The sequence below is a fragment of the Haliaeetus leucocephalus genome, unplaced genomic scaffold (genome assembly GCF_000737465.1).
Source record: "Haliaeetus leucocephalus isolate CR32 unplaced genomic scaffold, Haliaeetus_leucocephalus-4.0 Scaffold156, whole genome shotgun sequence".
In the NCBI taxonomy this organism is placed as follows: domain Eukaryota; kingdom Metazoa; phylum Chordata; class Aves; order Accipitriformes; family Accipitridae; genus Haliaeetus; species Haliaeetus leucocephalus.
This window is the reverse complement of record NW_010972592.1, coordinates 1,379,162-1,407,031: the sequence shown is the minus strand read 5'-3', so window position 1 is coordinate 1,407,031 and position 27,870 is coordinate 1,379,162. Positions and strand designations below refer to the sequence as shown.

At 38.1% G+C, this 27,870-nt stretch overlaps 1 protein-coding gene across 1 annotated transcript in view; it reads right to left on the bottom strand.

The window, feature by feature from the left end:
* Positions 1-811: 811 nt before the first annotated feature.
* The window catches only part of LYPLAL1 (lysophospholipase-like 1), a 27,163-nt gene continuing 104 nt past the window's right edge, over positions 812-27,870 (bottom strand). The window contains exons 2-5 of the mRNA XM_010562141.1: positions 25,004-25,103; positions 13,372-13,541; positions 1,702-1,817; positions 812-1,074 (exon numbers count right to left, since the gene is read on the bottom strand). Coding sequence (XP_010560443.1) covers positions 835-1,074; positions 1,702-1,817; positions 13,372-13,541; positions 25,004-25,103 — 626 coding nt within the window. The 3' untranslated portion in view covers positions 812-834. The remainder of the gene's footprint in view (positions 1,075-1,701; positions 1,818-13,371; positions 13,542-25,003; positions 25,104-27,870) is intronic.

Below are 27,870 nucleotides of genomic sequence, written 5' to 3'. Positions count from 1 at the left end.
CAGGCCAAAATAAAACTGTTGGCAAAAATAAGTTTCTACAGGAACACTGCCCAAAGAATGATTTCTTCAAAAACAGGATAGATCTTAACAATCATGACAGCACTTTTTAATTTTTTTAAACCTACACTATAAACGACACAGGGCTCAAGCAACTCACATAAAGCTAGATCTCCGAGTAACAAACCAATGAGAATGGGTAAAAACAAGAGCCTGTGGTGTAGCTAGCTACACACAGCTACTTATGACTTTAAAAAATATAACACAAACCTGTTGTTTTTTTGAGGTGACATACAACTCTGATTTGATGCAGGTTCATTCCTACATGCTGAAAATCCAACTGAAGCCAATATGGTTCCCTCTCAGTGAACTAACTTGAATATATGCATGTATTTCTACAAGTAAAAGTCTGTTATTTTAATAACTGGCCTTTTTCTGCTGTAATGCCATTAGAAAGACAACCATACCACTGTATGTTTTTCCATCTTAGAACACACACCAAAAAAAAAAAAAAGTGTTTGGGAAATTCAGAGCAATGCTTCCTGAATGCTGTTTTGATTATTTAGGAATGGTTTTAATATTATCATTCATTATTTTCCATAGACTGATATGGATGTGTATTTAAAAACTGGACAAGAAAACAGAAAAAAGAAACCTATATGATAAAATGAGTGTTAACAGTCAGCACCATCATTTCACCACTTAAGTGAACTTTATGGAATATAACAGTGTCTACGTGAAGCTTGCTTATATAACGTATATAGGACACCCATATACATGCCATGCATGATCTTAAAATCACAAAAATCAGAAAGTATATGAAAGCTGCATCTTCTTTTATTCGTTTGTCTTTGCTGCTTCAACAGGTAATTTCTTTACAATCCAGGTTTTTAGTTTTTCTATTTCAGTTCTGCTTAACTCATGATTAAGGTTTGGAAAAGTATGAAGTGATGCTGATACTCCCAGTGACTTTAACATCTTGTTGGTCTCTTCACCCCATGAGTAGAGAACTAGTTCATCAGCAGTTCCATGACACTGAAATAATTCTGGAAGAACACTTTGATTTCTTTTCAAAGCCTGGATGGAGAAGAAACACTGTCAGACACATCACTACAAATTTTAGAAGAATAGTTACAATTACATGGTGACAGTTTACATAGCATTTCATTTATTAACCTGCGTTTTAGTGGTCATATTGTACTATCTCTACAAAAGGAAACAAGGAAATATTGGAAAAAACCCCTGCACTTCAGATTCCAATGTGCTAACTTGACAAATGATAGGGTTTACTTTAAGGTCTATATCCCTCTCCAAATAAGAGAAATAGAAAAAATTCATGACAGCAGATGGAGCCCATGAGTATTGTAATTCATCACAAATTTTCAAAGAATGGTTACAGCTACATGGAGTTCTAACAACTAAGGACAACATGCAAAGCATTTAATTTGTTAATCTGCCTTCTGATCTGACTTACTTTGAATAAAATAATTGTACTGTCTGTGCAAAAAAGGAACAAAATATCATGTAAAGACAGCTTTAAAGCCTCACTTCCCTAATAGTCTGCTTACCTATTTCCAGGAAACGTCATAAGTTTAGAATATTAATCAATTGCCTCAGATGAATAAACACGCTAGACTCAATTTTTAATTATCGTGTTTTTTTTTTAGCTAACTAGTTTTTCTGTAAAGTCTACCACACACTCACCTGGTAAACAGAAGAGTCTTTATTGAGAAAACTAGACAAAGCAAAGACTCCTGCCAGATCTTGATGAAACCTGTATGCTAAATGCATTGCCATTCCACCTCCCATCGAAAAGCCTCCTAGGATGCAACAAAAGAAACAAAGATTGGATTTTGCTATATGTCTTTGTAACCGAGCATGCAATTTATTTTTATCTTCAGACTTGTTTCTTTTATACACAATGCAATCAAAAAACGTCCTGAGTAACATAAAGGTTACAATCACCTTAAATCAAAGCAGGATTCAATTAAGAAGTTGGATAGCTAAAGTACTGCTGAAGATTCATTACTGACAGAGAAGAAAAAAAAAATCAGCCAAAATGCCATTACTTTAGAAGCCATTCATGCATGGTCCCTACCAGGTAGTTGAACACTGTGGCCATATATTCTCTGACATTAACAAAGCAAAACTCTATGAACAGATAATTCTCACTGCTTTTTTATTCAACTTATTTCTCCCCTAGGCTAGTAGCATTCACACATGAAAGATCTGTATCACTACTGCACATAATCAATGCACATTCACCACATTAGACTAGTACATAGAGGTTGAGGTTTTTTTTTCCTGTTGTTTCACCTTAAGATATAAAATAAGTAGGGTACGATTGCAATGTACTCTACCTGAGCTCTAACAGGATCTCTGAATTAACGGCCTTCTGTATTCCGTATGTCTCTTCAGCTATACTAATTCCTTACGTGAGATAATTCCTCAGGGATGATTTTTACATGACAAATGTTTATTCATTAGGAAAGAAATCCAGACTACTGCATTACTTCACAAGGACACAGTACATAGGCTATTATATTGACTGTATCCAGATAATGACTAGAGTGAAGAATGACTTGCTGCTGAAATCTCTTCTAGCACAGATGGCAACCAGCAGAAAGGTTATGACTGCAGCTCTACTTGGAGCAGCATTTGTATCCAGGGTACTGGTGATACAATTGGTTTGTGCCAGATGTTAATTGGTGTTAATTAACTGGTGTTAATTAGTTGCAAAATTCTGAGCCCAGACCTTTTCACACACAAGAGATGAATTAGGGATTGAAGAAGAAATGCAAAAATAGTAGACAAAATACCAAACCATTTCAGCTTGTTATCTTTTTGAAGCTATTACAATAAGACTCCAGAATGGGAATGGCTCTTTTGCAAGGGCTACGTAAGCCCTCTGGGGTTGACTTCTGTGCTATGCAGAAGTTTGACATGGGTGCTGAACAAAACCCAGCCAGGAAGCAGTGTCACTGCAGCACCAAAACTGAGCCCAATGACACCCTGCAACTTTGGTACTTGACAGGATCCTTGGACCACACAGGAAATCTCTGGTGCGCACAAGCTCAGAAGCAGAAAACACTGCACTTTGTAAATATTAGTTGGGTCATGGACTGACTGTTCCTAAGCGGGAATCCTCTTCCAGCATGTTTATCTGCAAGTCCCAGCAGGTCCCTTCTAGCTCACGCTCTGTCCCATGTTATGACTGGAAGATTTGGCTGGATTTGTGTAGGGAATTTTCCTGAAAACACTAGAATAATCCAGACATGAAATGTTTTCTTTCACGCACACAACATTATTTTTTTATTTCTGATGAATTCCTGATCAGAATTTCTGCTGAATTTCTGATTCTTCTTTCTACTTACTGTCACTTTGTAGTCTTAAGAGACGATTATGGCCAAAAGCAGTAACTGCAGGTTCCTGACTTACAGAACTTGAATCTTAGGGAGAAGGAGCAAGACCACACAATGTCGGAAGACTGGAGTCTTGCTTTCCTTTTTCAAACAGAGTCCTTAACTGAATTATGAGAGCTGTATCCCAAAACCAGGAGATATACCTGGGATCCCGTAGCTATGCACCCAAGAGCCTGATAATACCCTGATATTTATCTTTGGTAAATAAAGCCAGGACCTGCTATTTACCCTATGAATCAATCTTTAACCAGTTCAAAGTTAAATGTAGCATGTCTAAGTGCCTAGTGGCAGTTCAGAAACAAAGGTAATTGAAGAAAAGTAGGAATGGATGTGGTAAACAAGTTCAGAGCACACCTTAGAAACTCACAGAGCTCACATCACCTTTAATTTTGAATAAATGTATCTTCACAAAAATAAAAATACTGAAAATACTACTGCAAGCCTTTCATCTGCATCACTATTTCCTATCAGAGATGTTCTCATCACATGTAAAAGAATGCTACAATGAAAAAAAAAAAATTGCATGTCATAGTAATCACAAAAATTCAACACCGTTGACCCCACATTCAAAGAGAGAGAAAATATAGCCTTCTGAGAAAGTATATAGAATACAACAGCTATGCAAAGTTACTATGTAAACAACAGTATCTTGCACTGAAGTTTCCTTTCTTCTCTTCTGTGGAATCTGATCATTTACTTCTTCATTTCCTTTTGATCATCCTGAATGACGCTGGCATCCCCAAACCCCAAAAGTAGCACTTACACTTTAAGAGACCATTTTGCATTTGCTTACAAATAAATACATATATACTTTGTCCACATATAAAATGAAGTCCATTTTAAGTATTTTAGAATACAGGGGAAAAAGCTGCATTGAAAACTCATTACTAGTTTGTAAATGATTTAATCTAAAATTTTGTACCCAGTTAGTCACCATCTGGCAACACTATCTGCAATTACTCACCAGCAGTCTTTGACAATGCAGTCACCTTCTGTTTAGAAGAATATTAGGTAATGGTTCTTTTATGTGGCTCATACTACTATGAGCAAATGTAATACAAAGGACTAGTTCTTTAAATTTAGTTTTCCAGGGGAAAACCTGAAGTTTATCACTTGATACCACAACAATCTCTGAGTAAATGCCGTATAGTAAATGCTTCTGAAACAACAATTAGAATAAGCACTTGTAGTTGGAGACAATTTTTTTTGATTACAAGTATTTCAGTATAAGCGTAAATTTGACATAACACATAAAAGACATGCTCAGTCAAGACCTTTTATAAGAATTCAAAAATTTTGGATTAAAGAAAAATAAGAGGCAGGTATAGATACTACACAAAACACATTTGAAGTGACAGAATGTAAGCAAAACACAAAAGTACAAGTATGCTTATGTACACCAACCTCAGCATACAGGATACGTAAACCTCAGAGCATTGCTAAGCAGATTGTGTCATGAGTGTTAATCAATATCAAAAATGACACAGCAACATTTCAACCTTAGATGGGCAGAAAATAGCAAGCCATTCACTTGAGACCAATATACTTCCAAGAAGTACAAAGGGTATGTACAGAAGTTCAGAATTTGCCACTAGGTTTCACATAAAAAGTATGTTCATTTTCCATTTTCCCCCTTTTATCTATTTTTAAAGGGATCTGTGATTAATGCTTCAAAACAGTTAAAAAGGGTTGGCTCTACAATGTTCAGGATACCAGGAAAGCATCTAACTATCTGCATTAACTTTCCTCCCTTAAAAAGGAGGTTTATGCACAGGTGAAAATGTAAGCACATACAAACCAGACTCAATTAAGTAAAGCACTTTTCTTTCAGTTGCAAAGAAACTTAACTCAAGTACACATTTATGGCCTCAAATCTGCATCTGTGTAGTGCTGGTTTCTAGGCAATACAGTGAGAAGAAAGCTCCTTGTAACTTGCTTTGCTAGTTGAGAAAGATCTGCTGAAATCACAGGATCATCACACTTCCAAATTAAAGAATTTGAATCAGAAGGAAACTGCCATGCAATACTTTACTAAAAAAACCCAACAACAACAACAAAAAACCCAACCCACCAAAAAACCACCATTCTCTGCTGGAATATCATTTGTAACTATGTTAAGGTAACCCCAGCCATACAATGATGTAACACAGAGTGAACAGAGACTGAATTTCTCATATGTAATTTATTCCTGCTTGAATAAAACAGAAACCCTCATCTCAGCAGCCATTTTTCAGTGATAAAACCTTCTTTCCAGAGCTTGTAAATGGCCTTAGGAGCCTTTTAAATATCAAAGTGTTTGTATAAAACCTTGAGCTCACTTCTGCTAAAGATCTTGATTCCTATTAATTTGCTCCTCATTTGTATCTGTCTGAAATGATAATCTGGTCCATGATGACACTTCAACATTATATTGAGTTCAGGAAACCAAATATTTACCTACTGTCAAACTTCAGCTTTATTCATTTCTCTGTATTTGGTCTAACAATGTTTGGGTTTGTATCTCAGAAAATGACCAACTTTATTTTCTGGCACAAAGATTTCTTTATTTAGTCTCTCCCTCTTATGTCCCGTATGCATGAGAGAATGCTAAAAACTCTGCCTTCTCCCCCATGCTCCTGTTTAGTGCCTGCAATGACCTATTCCTGAGTTCAGAAAGCTCTTTAGGTTTTCATTCTCCTTTACGGAAAACACACTTCTCTAACACACACAGGTTTGACATAGCCGATTGCTTCCCAAGTCATATAGATCTGACTGTGAAATGCCTTAGTCAATTTTTTCTAGATAGTGATTATGGACTTAGGAAACAACAAACCAGATCACTTTTTCGGTCTTTCCAGTATAATTTTAAAACGTGATCAAAGCTGTTTTCCACACTAGAAATCACAGCCATAGGAAACAAATTTTAGTTATTAATCACATTTAACACATGAATTCTGCCATCTGCATTGAGTACAGATCTTCTGCTAGTTGCAGAGACAGATCTTGAGCTCTTCTCGCATGAATTTGAGTGGTGGAGGAAGAAACTGTTTCATTAAAGCACAGAACCAAAGGAGGAAGAGGAGAAGCTAAGCCCCAGACTTTGATGAGATAAGGATTCGGATTTGGGTGTAGGGGTGGGTTTGGGGGTGTTTATTTTAAACACTATTTCTTCACTAGTTTCTCTCTAGTAGCTGTTCATCTTCCCTTCCCTTCTTCAAATTTGTCAGTACAGCTTTGGTAACAAAGTGGCAAGAGATGAATGCTACAGCTTAGAACGCCTGTGCACAGACACACACTCTTCCACTGTATAAGGCTACATCAGCACAGTTAGAAATTGTCTTTGCCCATTCTGTTATCATCACAATACGTTACATACTCTTGCCTCATTTTCTGTCCATTCTCCCAGCATTTTTCATTCTCAATTTCTCTTTTCTTTAGATATTTCAACTTAAGAGCTACTTTAATCAGTTTGTCATCAGGAATTTTTCCCTAAAGCTACATTTCAGTTTACTTTCTGCTCTCCCTAGGGACGTTCTGTGATTTACCTTCTACTAATGGTAACAGCAGAACCTTGTTCTACACATCATCTGCAAAGAAGCTGACTTTCTGTTTTTGTTTCTTCCTTTTTCATCCATGAATGGAAGTATTATATACATTTAACAGCATTCATATATGAGTATCAGCGAAGAGGACAAATGCCAGTGGAACAGCAAACTCCCTTCTCCACAGAACTCCCTGAACACTGCTCCTGTGTAAGTGCTCAAACATGTACTTTGTCTCAAGTGAATTTCCTCACAGCAGCCATTTTCTCTTTTTAATCTATCCACGAAACTTCACTAAACACTAACCTTACACACTAGCAGAACTGCAATGATTCGTTTCCACCTTTGATAGCCTTTTTATTCTGTTTGTTACTCAGTAACTGAGGTCTTTACAAGAACAAAGCCAACTTCCCGTGGGTGGCTCAGCCACTTCCTCTAATTAGGAACATGAATGGATTTGCTACCCAACTTTCTCCCCAGCCAAAACACATTTTGAAATGCATATTTAAGTGGTACAGGTTTTACCACTTTCTTGTAAAAACAAGTATACAATAGTTTCTAACGTATCAACTCGCAGTAAAACCAGAACCAGTCATGGGTTTATTTTCAACTGATATGGGTAGTAAGAGGGGAACCCAACGTGTGTACCTAAGGAATCATGATTTTTAGCACTAAAAGAAAGATAAAATCCACAAAAAGTCTCAAATCAATTTTTACTATGACGTTACTCTATCAAATCTATGGCTTGCTTTATTTACCTAGTGTGTTTTCTCAGTTGTTTCTGAGGATAACAGCACAACACTTACGTTTCATTTTTACAGTCAGCATAACGGCATAACATGGAAAAAGGAAGAGAATAACCTATTCTTTATGCTCATGGTATTCATGATTTTAAACTGAATCACAGAAAAGAAACTAGAAAATAGGCTCTCTAAATTGAAGAATAGCGAAGCACAGGAATGGGTTGCCTTGGAAAGCTGTGAACCTTCCATTAACGGAGATCTTTTGTAAGTCAGAAAAGCAATGGTAAGGATTTGCCTAAAGAACTGAACCTGCACTAACACATGAAGATGGATTAGCAAATGTTGTTAAGCCTCAGTCTTCTATGGTCCTGTAGGCACAACTGTGAAGAAAGCATAGGTTAGTGTGCACCCTGTGGCATGTTTACACATGACTCTCAAAGCATTCTAAAAGCCCATCCATCCGTTTAATTTTGCACTGAATTCAGACATTTATTAAAGATGAATAAGCATATGTTTTCAACAGAGTTTCTGCTAAGGCTGAAAAGATCAGAATTCGATTCACTTTATAATTCTTTTCTTCCCAAAGCTATTAGCTGATGATAATATGTGATGACAATATCAAGATTGAATTGGTTCTGGTTTTACTGCTGTGAGCCTTATTTACTCCTAATCTTCACTGTCATTTGCTAAGCCTGTCATTCACCATGCAGATCAAAACTGAGAATGTGTCACCTTTCAAAGACCCTCTTTTTTAGATACATTAATGTGGCCACCCTCAAGAGCTGGGAAACAAAGTGACAAGTGGTGGATCCTACTCTCTGGTTAAAATTATTAGCATTTGTACCTCCTACTGAATGATTTATGAAGGAAACAGAAACATTCATTTGTTAATGTCTCTTGCTTGTGCATCAGGAAGTATAAGAGTAGTAGAGATCCAAAAGATACATAAATGGCCAGTTCAGGTGCAAACAAACAAGAGGAGCAAACATTTGTCCCCAAGTACAAATGCAATGCAAATCTACACTGACGCACTGAAAATTAACGAAATGTTTGCTGGTATTATGGGGGAGATGGACTAACAGGACTGCTTTGAGCCCAGCATCTCACAGGCATCATTTAGATAAACCACAAAGCCACATAATGGGTGATAAAGAAAGATAAATCTCATTTGAACTGCAGTGACAAACAGCAATATAAAACCATGAATTTACTTTGTGAGAGCAAGATAGTAAGTGACTCTAAATGAAAGACAACATTTTCCTAATAAAGACAGAAGATACAAGATAGGATGAGTGACAGCAAAAGGCTTAGAAGCCAAAGACATAAAATACCAAGACTGTAGGTGAAATAGTTTGCCCAACGTTTTAACGATTTATTGTTGATTTTTTAATCTTCCCATATTTACAGAATCCTCTTTCTCTGCAATGCCAAAGCCAAGATATTTCCTTCTCATCCCATTCTCACACACACTGAGAGAGATGGAAATGCTAATATTTACAAGAAACACAGAGCTTTCATGTTACTTCCACCATGGTTCAGTAGCTATGTAAGAAGTCTAGCAATAAACAAAAAGTGGTTGTGTGTCTTGTGTTATTGTTACAGTACAAGGGGTCAGGAATCATGCATGTGTTTTTTGGCATAGAGTCAAATCTACAGGACTGTTATGGAAAGTTTATTTTCACTGGCTGCTTACACAAGCGACTACAGGTGGCAGAGACCAACAAGCTTGGATCAGCATTTCTGTACTACACAAAAAGTGACCTGTAAAAGTAGGAAAGCAGTGCTAAATTAAGAACAAAAAAAGAGAACAAAAAGACTGCCTTTCACTGAAGTGTAGTTGACTGAAGAGAGCACTACTGGAAAGCTCCAAATGTGAAGTGGCCATTTCTTTCAATAGCTTCTTACATATTCTTGAATAAGATAGGTGGAAATTGTCAAAGATTTCAACAAAGTGGAGTATTTTGTAGTGCACTATCACTATGGAAGCAGTTAAAAAAACTCCAACAAAACAAAAAACGAAAAACAAACCAAAAAATCCCCCCCAAAACCCCAAAACCCCAAACACAAGAAAACAAAACAAAGCAAAACCACCACCACCTGAAAACTCAGCTTTAAATAGAAAAAGAAATGATTGTCCCACATTTCAAACTGTGGTTATTTGCTTGTTTAGCTAATTTAGCAATGAATTCAGGCATTTATAAAGAAGGACTACATCCAGTTTTTAAGAAGGGATACTATCAAAGCTCCAAGTGACAGAATTTGACTAATTTTATCATCCTCTTCTATCTCCAAAGTCAATATAAACCTACTTGCAGGATTATTTGTAAGCAGCGCTTTAGCCAGGAAGACCAGTAAGAGTAACTCAAGAAGAATGTTTGGCTAAAGAGTGACTTCCATTATCAAATTCTGGGGATGATATAATTATCTTTGAATAATTATATATTGCAGTCAGTCTCCCTTCCTTCCTCCTCTAAGGTCAGGGGAAATAGACTCCTGGCTCATTAAGGTTTACTTCCTTCAAAAGACTTCTGTATTAATAGGAAAGGAACTCATGAAACTGTCAGGAAATAGGAATGGGTAGATGAGCCGTGTACTACTGCGTGCTGGTTGTTATGCTAAATTGATATGGAGGTTTTAATAATAAGACTTCATTTACCTCCAGTAAATAAAGTAATTTAATTCTTTAGAATTAGATTCATAGAGCAGCTATTGAAAACAAGGCTGCACCAATATTTTTCTTGATATAGAAAAAGAGGAGTGGCATTGCACAACCTGGACTCCATCCTCAGCTTTAGAGTTCTGCCCTACAAGCAGCCACTTGTGGATTTCAGAGCCAACTGTGCTACCTAAACAAACAGCGCAGGCTATAATTTCTTTCAGAACAAATGATCTTACTGTACCCACAATCTTGAGCCTTGTGGAAAGTCTGAATGGCTCCAGAAGGAGAATCATCCCCCAGAACACCAGGTGTTGGGCTTCTCATTTTCCACTGCTTGAGAGCCTGCTCCTGCTTCCCCTCTCTTCCCACTCCTTCTCCTTTGCACAGTGCTCCCTCAGATCTTGCCTTCTTATCCCACACCTCTGAGCTGTCAGCAGCTACCCACCTTCCTGCTTGCCTAACACCTCGCTTGCCCTCATCTAACAATATCTGACACTCATCCTCAGCCTGTAATTTCTAGTCCGCTATTCCATATAAAACCATAACCTTCAATCTTGTTACCTTCCTCATACTCATTTTGTTTTCTTTCCACTCATTAAAACTCCCACTCATTACAAAACAGACAGTCCCACAACCCAGTTCTCCTTAACCCTTTAACATCCATTTAATTCCCTGTAACTACCTCTTCATGCAACTGCTCTGCTCTCTTGGCTTCTGTGACCCACCTGAAAAGGCCCCTACCGCTCCTCATACTCCCAAGTCCTCCAGTCTCTTCTCCCAACTATTTTGTCTCCACTTTCCATAATAAGATACGTACCAGTATTCCCATTATGGATCTCCAACATGACTCAACATCACTGAATGCACTGAGGAAATATTCATAGCAAAATTTCACTATGGTTTCCTCTGCTATAATTGTCTTATTTTTCCCTTCACCTCAAGAAGGCTGCCTCCTGCAACTCTACGGTACCAGCAGTCACAAATCCACTGTCTGCTCCCCACCTGTTACCTCAAGCCTCTTCTTCTTGTACCAGATGGATATTCCTGACTTTTTCAAAAAGAAGTCTGAAAAGATCTGACAAGACTTAGTTCTTTGACGTTCTAAGCAAGTGACCATATCTTCCATTATCTCCTGTACACCAATCTTTCCCAAACTCAGAAAAATTTCAGGCCACTCATTTCTCCTTTTCTAGTGGACATTACAGTGTGGTGTAGACATACTGACTACATCTTCATAACCAAACCTTGATCTCATATTTTCTTTTGATCAAAAATTTTATAAAGCTGCCAGGTACCTTTAAAGAATTCTTCATTTCCTGTAAGAAACAATGCTAGAAGATGGGCGATTATTTATACCAAGTCCCATCTAAAACAACTAAGAATGTCACATTAGACTGACTCAGACTGATAATACACCTAACCTTTATGCACAGAAACCTTACACAATCTCTAAGCTTCATTCTCCACTGTATCACACACTGGTTAATCATCAAAACCAGTGCAGAGAAGGCACAAAGTTCTTGGGGAAGAACACTTAATCTTGTGCAGCCACAAGTGACACGGGTTCATTTTCCACTAGCAAATTTCTTCTGCATCCACATGGGTCCCCTTCTGCACTTTGGATGGAGCTAATTCAGGGCTGCCTTATTTTGCTATTTGCACTAATATTAGATTCAACTGTGAGGATGTATGCACGTAGTGTCTGTCACAGAGGCAAGGAAACCGTGCCTTATTCTAGAAGCCTGAAACCACAGCTCTCAAGAGTGAGAAAATAGGTATAATTATTTCTGATTTACAGATGAGGAATGCAAACACACAGAGATGGGGACTTCCAAAGAATCTACAGGCTGAGACAATTGGTGCATACCAACTTCCTTACTCTGCTTATGACTTGTAAAAGAACTTTCATACTCTGCAGCCTCACTAATTAGAACTCTCAGTTCTAATTTTGAAGGCTACAGAAAAAGGAGAAAAGCCTAGTAGCAAGTTGGATCTGTACACAGAACATCTCCCAGCTCACTCTACAGAAAAGCACCTGCATTTCTTCAGCCGTTTCCAAGCCAGCAGGTATAACACAGGAAAGACAGATCAAAGAGACTGTGCTGACAACTATCCAAAACAATGCATTCTGCAGCCAGGGCGATGAGCCAGAAAGGGAAAGTAAACAGAGGCCTTCAAAGAGCAACATGGGGCTGGACCAAGAAAACACGTAGGCTGAATGGTAGTGGCTCCGCCACGCAGGATTTTGACGGCATGACTCAGTTGGCCATAAATTTGTAAGTTCCCACACTAAGAGTTTTTTCCCCAACCTGAAATAGTTTGTGGTCTACAGATGGGACAGGGAGCCAAGGACTCCTGAATTCTCATTCCCTCTCCGACACAGGCTACTCCATTGCCCTCAACTCCTGTGCCTCAATATCCCACTATCTATTTCACAGCAGTACTGTAAAAGTTACTGGAAATTTGTGGAAATTAGGAGGTACAGGAATATAGACACATATGAACTATGACAGCTAATACTTCACTTGTTATCAAGTGTTAATCTTTAGTGATGTGTAACATGCAAATTTTTTCCCCATGAATTAACTTGACCCAAAATGATCAGAGCAGTAAGGAAAAGCTCATGATTATTTATATGCTACATCTCCACTCTTCAAAATACAAGTCATTTTCAGAAAGCATACTTTTCCATCCTTAAAAAAGGGCTAAAAGGAAACAGTAAAAATATGTACTTTTTGAAGTAAATAACTGCCCACTCTGCATTTTAAATAACTATTACAAATTACCATTTACAATAAAAACAGTTTAAAGTTACATTTTTGAGGACACTGCTTACATTTAGCCACATTCCCCATGTTATAACAGGTTTAAATAATGATTCAATATTCTTGAGGATTGGCTGCTGAAGAGGCTGTTCAGCAGTTTTAAGGCATGCTTACAAGCTTTCAAGATGGAGTAAATTCAAGTAGATGATCCCTTAACAATTAAAAACCATTAAAATAAACACATTAAAAGTAAGTTTCTCTTACCTATTAGTATCCTATTCTTTGCAATGCCGTTTTTAATCTCATCGTTGATCAAGTCTGTAAGTCTCTGGCACATAGAATCAATACTTTCAATGTGTTCTGGACAGTCATTAGAGATCTTATACCTGTCAAACCACACAGTGGAAAAGGCTCCTTTCATAGGTGTATATGGCCTGGAATGGTGGAAGGAAAGAAAACAAATGATTAACCAAGCATAAGATCAAAAGCCTTCAGCATACGTGTTAAAAACAATTCAGTATCTCTCCAGCAAAGGAAAAGAAGGAACCTCTTCCAGGTCTAACTCAATTTACATCCAGTCACATTGCATTTCCTTGCATTCAAAACATGGTCCTTCAAGAATGAAGGCAGCATTTGGAAGTTTTGTAAAATGCAAGTTTCAGTCAGTTCAATGTCAAGGCTGATCAGGTCAGCTAAATGTTTTAAATCTTAACTCTGTTGAGACATTCTTAATCTTAAACAAAGTTAGGGTTTAAATCAACTTTGGAATAAGACAAACTGAAGTAACTGCTAAACAAGAAAGCTTTGCAGGAGCTAACTTTATGGGATTCAGTTGTCTTATTCTTGTTGAAATTGACAGGAGATAGGTATTATGAACCTCTAGGTCTTTACAAAAACTTTCTCCTTCTGTCAATTTTTCTTTTTCTTAAATAAATACAGCCATCCTCACCTTAATGGGGCAGGTATCTCATAAAAAATAACTGAAAGAAATGCCATGTGCTTACTGTATTGGTACACAGACACAAATTAGAGACATGACACTCCCCCCGCCCCCCCAATACTACTGTGTTGTCAGATTAGTATTTTAAGTGCTTTAACATGCTGCCCAAACCTCAAATAATCAAGGAAGCTACAATTCCAGCAGCCTTTTCTTTGTTTTTAAATAAAGAAGATGAATAGAGCCCTGAAATCCCAAGAAAGGTGATCTAATTGCTTTGCAATGGCTCTACAATTTAATACCAAACATACTGCTAGGAGATTGATGCTTCATCTCAAAACCAAGACCCCTAAAATCCTTAATTGCAATGCTTAATCAGGGGGCACATTTTTCATTTTTACTTAAGCTCAGATGAGCTCAGATCAGATTACAATCATTGCCTAGCCTACTAACAGACAGCCTTTGATAAATTTGTCTGGATGGGAACCCACTGAAAATGCTAACACTGACTTCTGTGTGCTCTCTGGATTTTTTTCAGTACTAGAATTAAACAAAAACACAACTAACCTAAAATGAGAAAGCCACTATTTCAATTATTCTTAATGAAGGAACAAATTCTGCCTTCACTAATACCAGAGAGGCTTCACATATGTAAATGGCTATTTCTAAACCAGAAATACTGCCACTAGTATGAGCGTACAAGAGGCAGTAAATTATTTGCATTACTTGGTCACACATGTCAAAAGTGAGAGAATACAGATTTTCTTCTGTCCAGTGCCATGAAATAAATAAAGTCCATGACTTAAAACCTGGTGAGCCAAATATAAAGAAAGGGGCAAACAACAGCAACAGATAGGTACAGACAGACAGACTACACTGTTTCATCTTCTTGAGCACAGCTTCAGGAACAAGTTATCTAAAATCTACTGTTATTCAGAATGGCATACTAGTATGTGGTCAAGTTTAGCACAGTGTGTGTCTTAAGTAGCCCCTCATTTGCATAGTTCAAAACAGACCATATACTTAAGCACAAGAATTAACAAATTATTTTGTACACTCCAAGCTAAAGCCAAGTTTAAAAAATGTTATTAAAATGCTTTTGCTTTCTTTGTTTTGGTGTTTTTTTTTAACTTCTCTTTAGCATTACCACTGTCTCCAGGATTCTTCCCAAATGAATTGATCAACACCTAAGAAACAAGATTACAAATCTCTAATTCACAAAAGTCAACTTCTAAGAGGAGACATTCCAGTCACATGTACCAACAACAGCAGAATCAGTGGAGTTTCTGGAAGTCACTTGGATGATATGATGTACAACAGACTAAGTGCTTGGGCAAACAGCATTTAATTCATGGTTTTAGCTTCTCTCTCACACAATTCTACATCAATCCTGGTTAAAATGCTTAGCAGCCAGAATGCTTAATTTTCTAGCAAAAACAGAGTTCCTTATATTTCTGTGAGAAAAGATGTGTAAGGTTTTAGTATTATTACAGCAGGTTGACCCAGGATTTCCAGGGAATGAAGATACATATTTGTACTACATTACGGAAGTTTCTATTTACATCACAGAGATATTAAAACAGCTTTCCCCACAACTGAAATACAGAATCATACAATTTATAAACAGGACAAAATCCATGATGAGATTATAATACTTGATCAGATGTCAAAATTCAGGACTTTCACCTGCTGTCTTTGCAAATTCTTCAATAAGATAGATGAAAGACTAATGTGTCTCAAGCCCACATAAAAAGAACTCCCAAGCAAACAGACAAGATGCTTTCAGTTGTCTCAAAAACACCCTTGCAACCGCTCTTGATTTCTCAGAAATGCATTAAAAATAACCTTTACATAAAGCTGAGAAGTAAGATTCTTTTAATGGTTCACCCAACTGGCACATCTGTTTTAGTCATTCACCTTGTTCCTTAAATAAATCCCTTTATTAGCTGGCACACTACAACTCAGACATTACCACGGTAAACAAATATGTTTGGCATGGAACCATCTGCACAGCTCCAAGAATACAGCATAAAATTTTTTCATACAATTAAACCACAAAAGAAAAAAAAAAAAAAATCCCCTATGTTACAGTGACACAAGAGGCTGGACTGAAATACACAAAAGCAAAGAAATACAGAGTGGAGTGAAAAGTGCATCCGGTAAGATCAGCATGGTCAGTTAAGGACAGTGTCAGACAAAATGGTCAGCTTTAAGTTTAGATTTTTTGCTTTCCTAAGTTTAATTAAAACTCGTACCTGTAGTCCCAATGATTTTTTCCTCGGTGCCTCACTTTATCTCTTTTTTAAATGATACTAAAAATAAAGCTCCATGTCTCCAAAATGCGTTGCTGTTGAAACCCAGAATGAAAATATATAGCCCCCCAAGTTGTGTGGGTTTTTTTGTTGTTGTTGTTTGTTTAGTTCTAAAGGGTGTGTGTGTTTTTGTTTTGCTTGCTCTGGAGCACACAAAAGATTCAAATCCGTACAAGAAAACAAAAATCAAGAACCCTCTCTCTCGAGTATATCCAACATCCAAACTTGCACCCATTTTTAAGAGACATTTTAAACACAATTTCCTACAAATTGAACTAATTCTTAACATTTAAACATGTCGTGGTTTAACCCCAGCCAGCAACTAAGCACCACGCAGCCGCTCACTCACTCCCCCCCATCCAGTGGGATGGGGGAGAAAATCAGGAAAAGAAGTAAAACTCCTGGGTTGAGATAAGAACGATTTAATAGAACAGAAAAGAAGAGACTAATAATGATAACACTACACTAATAAAATGACAACAGTAGATTGAAATGTACAAATGATGCGCAGGGCAATTGCTCCCCCCCCGCCGACCGACCCCCAGCCAGTCCCCAAGCGGCGAATCCCCCCCCCCCCACTTCCCAGTTCCTAAACTAGATGGGACGTCCCATGGTATGGAATACACTGTTGGCCAGTTTGGGTCAGGTGCCCTGGCTGGGCATGAGAAGCTGAAAAATCCTTGACTGTAGTCTAAACACTACTGAGCAACAACTGAAAACATCAGTGTTATCAACATTCTTCACATACTGAACTCAAAACATAGCACTGTACCAGCTACTAGGAAGACAGTTAACTACATCCCAGCTGAAACCAGGACAAAACAGAAAGAGAAAAGAAGATGTAAAAGATACATGGCTAATGTCAAACAGCATTTAAGAAACTGCAGGCAACCCAAGGAAAAGAATCTTTAAAATGCTTCCCAACATCCTCAAATCAGTCTAGACCATGTTTTCCGATTACTTTATAGGTCCTATTTTTTAGGGGAGTGCATTGATCTACAATTGTTTTCTCACACATACGCTTCTTGCGTGAGACTGCAGTTTCAGGAAGCTCCTACACACCTAATATTTGAATGTCTTAAAATCCTGTAATACCTCTGTAAGTATTTATCATCCTTTCAACCTTTAAAACATGTATTCAAATAGAAGTAATTTTCACTGTTGATTTCACTGCAAAATTTCAAAGTAATACAGATGATTCAAGTTTTCACAAACTGAAGATAGGTTAGCTTCTGCTAATGTGAATTACGTACTAACAATGAAAATATAATGAAAGCAGGAAGAAATAACACCATCTTCTTCCACCTTCCTGGAGCATAGGTAATATACTCTACACTTTCTTAATCATGTTTAGAATTGTGCTAAATAGCTTGAAATTATCTGAAGTTAACAGAAGTGGAGAGCAACCGAATGATGCTACACAAGGTTCAAGTTCAGATCCAAAACCATGCCAAATTCTATCTCCAAAATGATGCTATTAGCATAGCGATTCACATAAAACTACAGGTATTTTTGTTCTTTATCCAATAAATCACTGTCCCTGTCCAACATTTTAAGTTAAAAGCCACCACTGCTAGCTGCTTTAAATAACAAACATAAGAGTAGCAGACTGCACACCGATAAATAGGAAATATTCTTCCCCCAAAACTTTCTACTGATGCACAGTTATATCACTGCCTTCACGTTCAGCGCTATGATCACCCTGCTAATGCAGTCACATAAAACCCAGACCACTGGTGCTGGCTTACAGCTTTCTTGAAGTTCCAGACAGAACTTCCTGAGATGTCAGACAGAACTGGGAATTTGTAGTGAAGTTAGGCTTCAAGATTCAAGTAAAGAAAGATCCAAAATTTTTTTTAAATTCTCACTTTTGCTTCCTTCCCAAACCCATCTCCTCTCAGTTAGGAGGCAGAGTCGAATGAGATATTGTAATGGTCTCTTTTGGAAGACTGTGCATCCCTTTGAGAAAATCTACAGAGCACACTGCCAGACTGCTTAAGTTCTGCTTTGCTCTGGTGAGACCCTGCCTGCCTTCCCTCAGCACAGGAAAGACATGGACCTGTTGCAGCAGGTCCAGAGATGGGCCACAAAAACGATCAGAGGGATGGAACACCTCTCCCATAAAGAAAAGCCAAGAGAGTTGGGGTTGTTCAGCCTGGAGAAGAGAAGGCTCCAGGGAGACCTTATTGCAGCCTTATAGGGGGCCTATAAGAAAGATGGGGACAAACTTTCTAGCAGGGCCTGTTGCAACAGCACAAGCGGTAATGGTTTTAAACCAAAAAACCAGTAGATTTAGACTAGATATAAGGAAGCAATGTATTACGCTGAGGGTGGTGAGACACTGGAACAGGTTGCCCGGAGAGGTGGTAGATGCCCCATCCCTGGAAACATTCAAGGTCAGGTTGGACAGGGCTCTGAGCAACCTGATCTGGTTGAAGATATCCCTTCTCGCTGCAGGGGGGGTTGGGCCTTTAAAGGTCCCTTCCAACCCGAACTATTCTATGATTCTAGAAGCAAGTTTTGACTCTCTTAAAGCTGATGGCAGGCTTTTCTAATGAAAGCAAAGTTACTCCCCAGTCCCAAATTCTCTCCGAGCATAACCTCACTACTGATACTAGTACAGTGCAATAGAAAATCTAGTTCATAATTCTACTTTTTAAATCCCACTGTCTGCTTGAAGTGGAAAGTGAATTTTAAAAGAAAAGGCGGGGGAAGGCAGAGAATCCACCTATTCAAATCAGAAGTGTAATTCAAAGCTCTAGTCCAAGGCATATCCAAAGTGAAAACTGAGGTTCGACATAGCTTAATAATGAAGCTTTGTGGTACGGTAACAGAGCATAAGATGTGTCAGAAATTCAAACAGCTTAAAACTTGGAAGTATACTTCGAAAAAGGAAGGCAAGAGTCATCTCCATGAGGAGTAATTTTCGCTGTTCCTCAGAAAAGGCTGTGCCTGTTCACTCAACCACATGCAAATGCTTTTGAAAGTTGTTCTGGATGTGTATTGCCTGAAATGAGAGCTAACCGAACCATTAGTGAATGTTTACCTGAAGAAATACTATGTTGATAGGTTCTGTTACTTGGGACAAATCTCATTCATTCAAGACAAAAGAAGCCACAAGAGAAGCTGACACAAAACTCAGCAGGACAAATTTTGAGTTTGTTTCTGTTTCTTTGTTTCTGTTGGCTTGTTGGTTTGGTTTTCAACTGGTTTGGGGGGAGGGTAGGAGGGGGTGGGGAGGGTGTAATTTGTGGGGATTTGTACTAATCAGAGAAACGGCAATAATGTTATGGTTGAGAAGGCAATAAATTACCTTTTCTACACACTGCCAGTTCCTCAGCAACCAGCTAATAGTGGCTGCTTTATGAATTCACTCGAAGAAAGTGGCAAGAGGCAAACCAGGGTCCAATCTGAATCAGTTCTCCATTACAGGGTTTGAAAGACACTCTGGGATACAAAGTGGTATCTTTCACAAGCTGGTTGCAAACAACACTGAGGGTGGATGGATGAATGACACTAGCGAAGCAGACACCTCTGAAAAGGCTGTAAAGCAAGAGCACAGAACAACACATAACTTAGAACACCACAACTGCTTTCTGGAGGGGCCATATAAATACCACTGTGTCTGATTCTTCTGCATTGGAAGACGGTTGAGAGAATAAAAACAAGAGGAAGGACGTATAAGAATACAACGTTGTTAAAGGGATTAGAAATCCAAGATCATTGCCATCATGTTCTACTTTGTTTTTGCCAAGCATGACTAAAGTATCTCTGACAAGCATTTATTGCATTCCACCTAGTATTTAGTATATGATGTAAGCATTACATGTACGCATACCCATGTTTTCCTCACCTAATGCAAGAGGAGAAATAAAAGGAAAATATGAAGTTTATCCAAGCATGCTTCTATCATTATTATGCAGAATATGTTAAATTTCTACTTACAGAAGGAGATGAAAGAACCACCCCATGATACCAACCAAACCCCTTTCCATTTGTCCCTCAAACTTCCTCTAAAAAGACTTCTTTGTGTTAAATTTATGAATGAGGTTAGGGCTTACCAAAGTGAAGGATTAATAACATTTCCTTGAGCCAAAAATAGTATGATAGGCATTGTGCATGCTCCCCTACACTGCTCTGCCAATCCATCTCAAGTCTGACCTGCAGTACCCCTGCTGCTTTTCCAATCCTAGGCCTCTCACAAGCAGAGACTGCCAATGTAGCTGAATGGTGCCAAACTGTCTGGTGGTTTTGCGATATAGCCAAATGGGGACTACGATGAGATGAAACTCATTTCCATCCATGAGCTGAGAAAAGACGTAAACTTAGGTGAAAGGATGGAGTACCAGTCCATATAATGCTGAGCAGTCCTTACCAGCCCCATACTTAGAGACAAGGGAAATCAGAATAAATTGGGGGGAAAAAAAAAAAGACAACAAACTCTGCATAGACACTTATTGGCCACAGAAAGGTACATTGAGTGGATGTCAAAAAGATCCACAAAATAGCCCCAAAAGTATTTATAGTTTAGTTTCTGACTTGCAAAAGAAGACTGTCAGAATGGAATGCTAGACAACGCAAAGAATCTTTGACCTAGATTTTTTAAGGGAATTATAGAAGGTAAGGTATACTTATTAAAACAAGGAGCCTAAATGGTTTTAACTTTACCACGTTAGCTCCTGCAATGCCAATTTAAACTATCACTTTTTATTAAAAAAAAAAAAAAAAAAAAAGAGAGAGAGAGAAGGTTATATTGGGTGGTATTCAGTTCTGATTTAGAAACTCAATAGAAACCTAATGTTTAAGTCACAGTTGTAGCAGCTGAAACAGTATTTAAAGCTGTAGCCATCCTGACCCAAATAAAAAAGGAAAAAGGAAACCCTTTCCTTTAAAACTATTACTGTAGACGTGGCTTTTGGGATTGCATCAGCTGCTAGGGCTGCAATTTGAGCTTCTTTTTTTTAATTAAAGATATGCATTAGCATTACAAGGGAGAAGAAATAGAACTCTGTGGTGTTTAACAAGTTTAATCTATGTACAGAAGCACTGACCTTGAAATAAGGCTAGATAAAAGTTAAAAGAAGAAAAGTTCTATACTAATTTTTAAGTATGCCCGTTGCCTACATTGCAGAGAAAAAACAAAACCTCTCTAAGCAATGTCTAAAAATTTTCATTTGTAAAGCAAAATTTGCATGCCCCAGCTACATGCATTTAATTTCCAAACATACTCCAAATAATTCAGGTGCCACTACTCTCACTACATCCCACTGAGAATTCAAATCCACATATTTTACTTAGAGATTTTGCAAGTTTTTCTTTTGTAATAGTAAATTGTACTATCTATGTTCTGTTATTTTTGCTCAGGAAAAAACCAAATATGACACTTACAGGACTTTCCAAAAGTGACAGGGGATGAGTGTGACAAAGTGCTGCAAACACTTTACCTGGCCAGGGGAACATCTGGCAACCATTCTCTACACAGACCCTGCACATTACAAAAATTATTAAAGAAAAGTAAATCTTTTTTTAAAAAGTGTAACATGTTACAGAGACCTATAGAGAATAGTAAAAAACAGTTTTATAAAATATAGTTCAGTAATGTTCTATTGCTTTTTGCCTCTAAAATGAAGTACCCTCTCTAGCCTTTGCTGAAATCAATGCTAATGAAGCCAGAAAACATGTTTTTAGAATTCTTCCAGATTATATGCTGGGCTAGTTTGCCAAAATAATTTTCAAACATATTGACTCTTGAATCAAAACATGTCTGAACCTCTGATGTTGTAGTAAATGAAAAATATGTATATTGCAGTGACTGGGATAAAAATCTAAACAAAATGTAAATATAAACCCCATCCATCCTCCACAAAGAAAAAAAAAATTCAATGTTTTCTTAAAAAGTGTGAATTCCACTGCCTTTCAGACATCTATTTAATAGAGGTGAAGAATGTACAAGACTAGTCTACAGACCTTTCAGCAGAATTATATCCATCAAAAACGTGAAGAGGTATTCCTGACCTGCAGTTTATCCTGCCAAAGCCTCTTGCATTGCAGTTATATCGTCAAACCTGCTTTTACTGGCATAGCTACTTTGACGAAGAGCGTTCAATGTGTATGTGGTAAGTTATGCTGGAAAAGACAGGAGTTTATAGAGTATGAACTACATCCACATTAACAGTATTTTGCCAGAAGAGCGTATTAGCCAAGCAATCCTAGTATGGTCTTGCCTAGCTTCAAGCTTTTATATGATTTCATCATCAGTGTAAAAACCTGCCGGCAAGCTTTGCACTCTGCTCCTATAATTGACAATGCAGTGGCAGGTTTTGCCACCCACAGAGGCTCTACTCTCACTCACATCAGTGTAGCTTTCCACCAGCATGTCACTCTGTCTCTACACAATCAAAGACTGGATCAGAACCTTCTTCAGCATATCTGCACACCAATAACCATCTACCTATAGGTCTCATTATCAAGGATGCTGAATTCCCCCACTGGTGCCAGAAGCATCTGGAATTCTTATCAAAACATATATACATACACACACACATAAAATCAGACCATATATTCAAGTTCATAATGCAGATACAATTATTTTAATGTCTGCCATGCAAGTTTGGATGTTTTAGGCCTTGTTTTTCCTTTCTGTGGAAGAAAGGAGAGAAACCATTACAAATGTTTCAAAAAGCGTAGCGTGTTTTGGACTTTTAATACCAAAACAACATGAAATGGGTCTGTAAAGGCTTCTGCTATTTCGGTTTCAACCACTAATATGTATGTTCACCAACTTCACTTCAGCGTTGCTGCAGTGGCAAACATTATTGTACTTAAGGGCATCTGTTTTATTTCACTACGTCAGCTAATGGTGCTTATCAGCAACACTAATATTCCCAAGCGTACTTCATATTGCCAGTCAAAGACAAACACTGTGGTAGTTTTTATTCTTTGAATATACAACTGTTCACAGTTTTGCTAAAAATCACTTCTGAATCAACTCATGCATGACATCTATCTGCTCTAGAGAAGAAAAAGAGTAACCTCAATTTAAAAAGGCATAAGAGTGGAATTAACTGTTTATTCACATCCTTTAATTACAACAGTATCTTCCCATCTGTTTACCAAAGTACTGAAATCCAAAGACTTAAGATAAAAACAAATTCCCCATAAATGCAACTCATTTGAGTCAGGAGATCTTGCTGGTTAATCATTTATGCGTAGTTTACAGCTGTAATTATCCAAATAAACTAAAACTAACAGGAAAAGGCTTGGACCCCAGAAGTGCAGTGGGATGGAAAAGTGAAGCACTGGCCTAACAGATGTGGTCTGAAGTGTTCTGGCTGCATATAACACGTGAAGATAGAGCGTTTCACAGGGAAGCAAAACCTCCTGCATTTCCCTGCTGTGTTGATAGGGAAGAAATAGAGCCCGTCAGTATGTGTGATGTGCCACTGATAACTCTAGCATCACTTTAGCCTGTCATCAATGAAGTGATAAGCACATTATTTAGAGAAAATCACATTCACTACCTACTAACCCAAAACACACTGCTTCAAAGACTTCCACTCACAGGCTTGAGTTTTCGGTAACACAGTGAGTACATTCACACTGCAATCTCTCAATTGCTTTTCCTGCCTAAGTAGATCATAAAAATACATAGTCAAGGAAAGTTTTTTTTCCACATATTAGCGAGTGCCAGACAAAATCTGCTATTATACTTGTTTATACCCTCCAAGAAAATTTTTTTCAAACCTCTGTACCTCGAAAGTCCGTGTAGAATGTCACAATTTCCCTTTCCTTTCAGCATTCATCCACACTTACACACAAATTCAGAAAGAAACTTAAGCCCCATTACCTTTCAAGGAAACATTTTCCTAACTTAGAGCCACAGACACCTTAAAAATGATTTTGTATTAAGAAAAATTAAACATCTCTGAAATATAAGGCCATGTCTTTACATAGCTAAATATGGAGGTAGGTGTCCAACTTTTAGCCTTTAGGTTTGACCTCATTAACTTCATTTGCTTTCAAATTCCCAGGGGTAAATATTTTTCATCTATATTTCTGGTCTACCACTGAACATGCAGTGTCATTTAATAACGAGAATTGTGTCTACAGCAAATGTTGAACTCAATTCTCTCTGAAACGGTTGGGTCAGGATTCAAACTAGAAGAAATGTGTAAATTTAAACTCCCAGTCCTTTCTCCAGCAGCTGAAGATCTTTCACATCCTACTTGCCAAAAAGACTGACCACCTCCAGAACTGAAACCTGGCATTAAGTACAACAGAATATTTTAGTGGTTAATTTATGAGAGTTAATATAGGTAGGATGGTGATCCAGAATATGGCTCTATATTGTCATTACAACACACATTGGAGTATCTTCTATTTATATCAAAGAGATGGAAAGGTACTATGATGACAATACCTGAATTTGAATTAGAGACTATGACTTCTGTGAAGTTTTAACCATTTAGAGTCTTAACCACTTAAAATCACAGTCCCTGGGCAGCAATGCACTGTTGAGCTCCAGTTTTGCCAAAAAGAATACAGATGAGAAAGATGTAGTGTTATGACAGTATGTACCAACATTCACAAGTGTATTTTATGGTACTGGAATAATTTAATCCTAGAGTTAAAATATATTAAACAATACCTGGCAGGAGCTGTTGGGTAAATTACTTTTACATGTTGGAAAGCCATGTCTTGATTCAAAATTTGTTTTATCCACGTTCTTGCTCCTTGGCCAGTGTCACCTGTATCACACAGAAGTGTACAACAAGAATTATTCTATACATTTAGAAAGAAAACTATACAATGCCGAATATATTTATACCAGATTGACCTAATTTCTAAATCACAAAGTTAATCCCCCAAATCCTAAAAAAGAACTTTCTAGAATAACCTCAATCCCCTTTCCAATGAAGATGGACTCAAAACTTCTAGTCCCACAGCATAAATTTAAGAAATTCTTACTACATCCAACAGCTTAAGTACCTCCTAATCAGGCACAAGGCCTTACCTCTTACTTGCAACTTACCTTATTTGCTGATAACAGCAATAAACAAAAAATACTGATGAACTTCTTAAGAAGTGTGATAAAATACCTGCTGTTCCCCTTAGAAAAGACAATTACTTTTACTACAAAGTTTTATGTTAACTCACTTCAAAACCTAGTCGAAAGCAATAAAAGGGATCTTCATATTTAATTATGCTAATATTACACACAGGCTTTAGGGGAAGTATCAAATACTCCCAAAGTTTTGTAAAAGTGCTTGAGATGAGTTGAGGTTAAAACCTCTGGCAGGCTCCTCAAAAACCTTAATGCCACAGTTCCATTTGAAAGTTAGTTGAGATCTGACTCTCAATGTGTTTTTTCCTAGTCTTACCAACTCAGCCTATAGCCAAAACCCCTGCAGATTGAAGTGCTATGAACAGATATACAGGGTGAATTCTTATGCAGACAGCACGTGTTCCTTTCAAACAAAGATACATATATACACCAGACAGTTTCCAGGAGGGTGAAAGAGAGTAGACTGTGATGCCAAACAAAACCCAACAACCTTCCGAAAGGTTTGTCTTTCAGGCTGTTCTTAGATTTTAGCATTATACGTTCTTCTGAACACTATTAAAAAGAAGCAAACAATGCACAGACAATTCTGTTTTGAGTCTGTTTACGAACCTGAAACAGACCGATGGCAGCAATATTATCTTTCTCCCCCTCAAGTAAAATATGAATTATTTTCCTTTCAAATATAGCTTGAATTTCCAAATTTTCTTTCTGTGCAAAGTCTGAACTTAACAACACGTAACATGTAGACTGGATACTAGGAAAAATTTCTTCACTGAAAGGGTTGTCAAGCCTTGGAACAGGCTGCCCAGGGAAGTGGTTGAGTCACCATCCCCGGAGATATTTAAAAGACGTGTAGATGTGGTGTTTAGGGACATGGTTTAGTGGTGGACTTGGCAGTGCTAGGTTAATGATTGGACTTGATGATCTTAAAGGTCTTTTCCAACCTAAACAATTCTATGATTCTATGCATGTTATAACATGCAAAGTAGTAAACCTAAGTCTAAAAAATTATTATACATTTGTTATGTCCGTTTGCCTTCCCTGCTCAGCTACCAATGGATCCTCTACCTAAATTTGATGTACCATACCGGGAATTTTCTAATATTTTTCTATACCATTTTGTATTTACATTCTCCACTTGTTATAATTTGTCTGGAGCAAGCATTACGAACAAAATGGATTCATGCCATTTACTGCCACTTTCCATCACAAGCGCTGCAGAAGGTTTACAATTCAGGTTTACAGGCCAGCCCACAGCAACGGCACTGTGGCTACTTCTGTTTTAAATTCTATTCTGTGGAACTGCTAAACAAAACCAAATAAAAGCACCCTTGTACTTTGCCATTGCAAACATTACGAATGAAATCATATCAAAAATGAAAAAATTGTAGAGTACTTTAACCACATGTGGAATCAACCTCTAACCATAATCTTCCCTTACTCCTCCAACATGAGAGAAAATTATTTCCTCAAGCATTAAGGCATTAGCGTTAACAAGAGGGCTGAATGCATCTTATGAACTCTTTCATTCTTTAACTCACAGAACTTGAGAAAACCAAAATTAGATATAAAAATGAAACTAATTTAATAAGCACATACATCTTTGCTAAACTAAGTAGAAGCATCAGCTAAAAGTAAAACTAATAGAAAGACACTGAAAGAGTTGAGCACATTGCCATGCGCACATGGACATCTCAATGGAATTAACTCCCAAGACCTTGATCTAATAAAGACCTACGAGTACTGTGGGTTTTTGCTGTTGGGTTGGTTTTTTTTTTGTTCTGGGGTGGTTTTTTTTTTATTTGAGTCATGTGGACTTTGTTGTTGTTATTTAACAGGTTAGAAATAACCTTTAAGAAAAAACCCCAACAAAACACACTCTCCCCTCCTTCCCTCAGACCGGTCACTGATGAAGGTAACTACCTTCTTCAGACGGTGGCCATGAAGCCAGTCTGGACACGGCTAGCACCCTTCTGAACAGAGAGAAGTCAGTCTATTAACACTGTCTTTTAAAAGGCGACAACAATACTCTCGGTCTGATCCTCAAAACACCAAGAGCCATTTTAATTATGAAAATCATTCTTCGCACGTGGCCACCCTCAGAGGGGACAAATTAAGAAGATCTCTTCTGGAACACATCTGTTCTCACGGCAAAGAAAGCCAGGCTGGTGGCACCTGAAACGCGCCCCACGGACCCACCTCAGGCCCGGGGAGGCCCAAACGCTACACCCAGTCCACCCCCAGACACGCCGCTTTGCCCACGGCACCTCCTCCTTCGCCGGCCCCAGGTCCCCCACTGTCCCCGGGGGTGGCCAGAGCCGCAGGGAGGACGCGGGCACCTGACACCCCCCTTTCTCCTCGCTTTCCAGCCGCGGCGGGCCGGCCCCGCGGGCTCCCTCACGCAGCACCGGGACGCCGCCGCCGCTGCTCCCGCCCCGCGCACCGCCGCG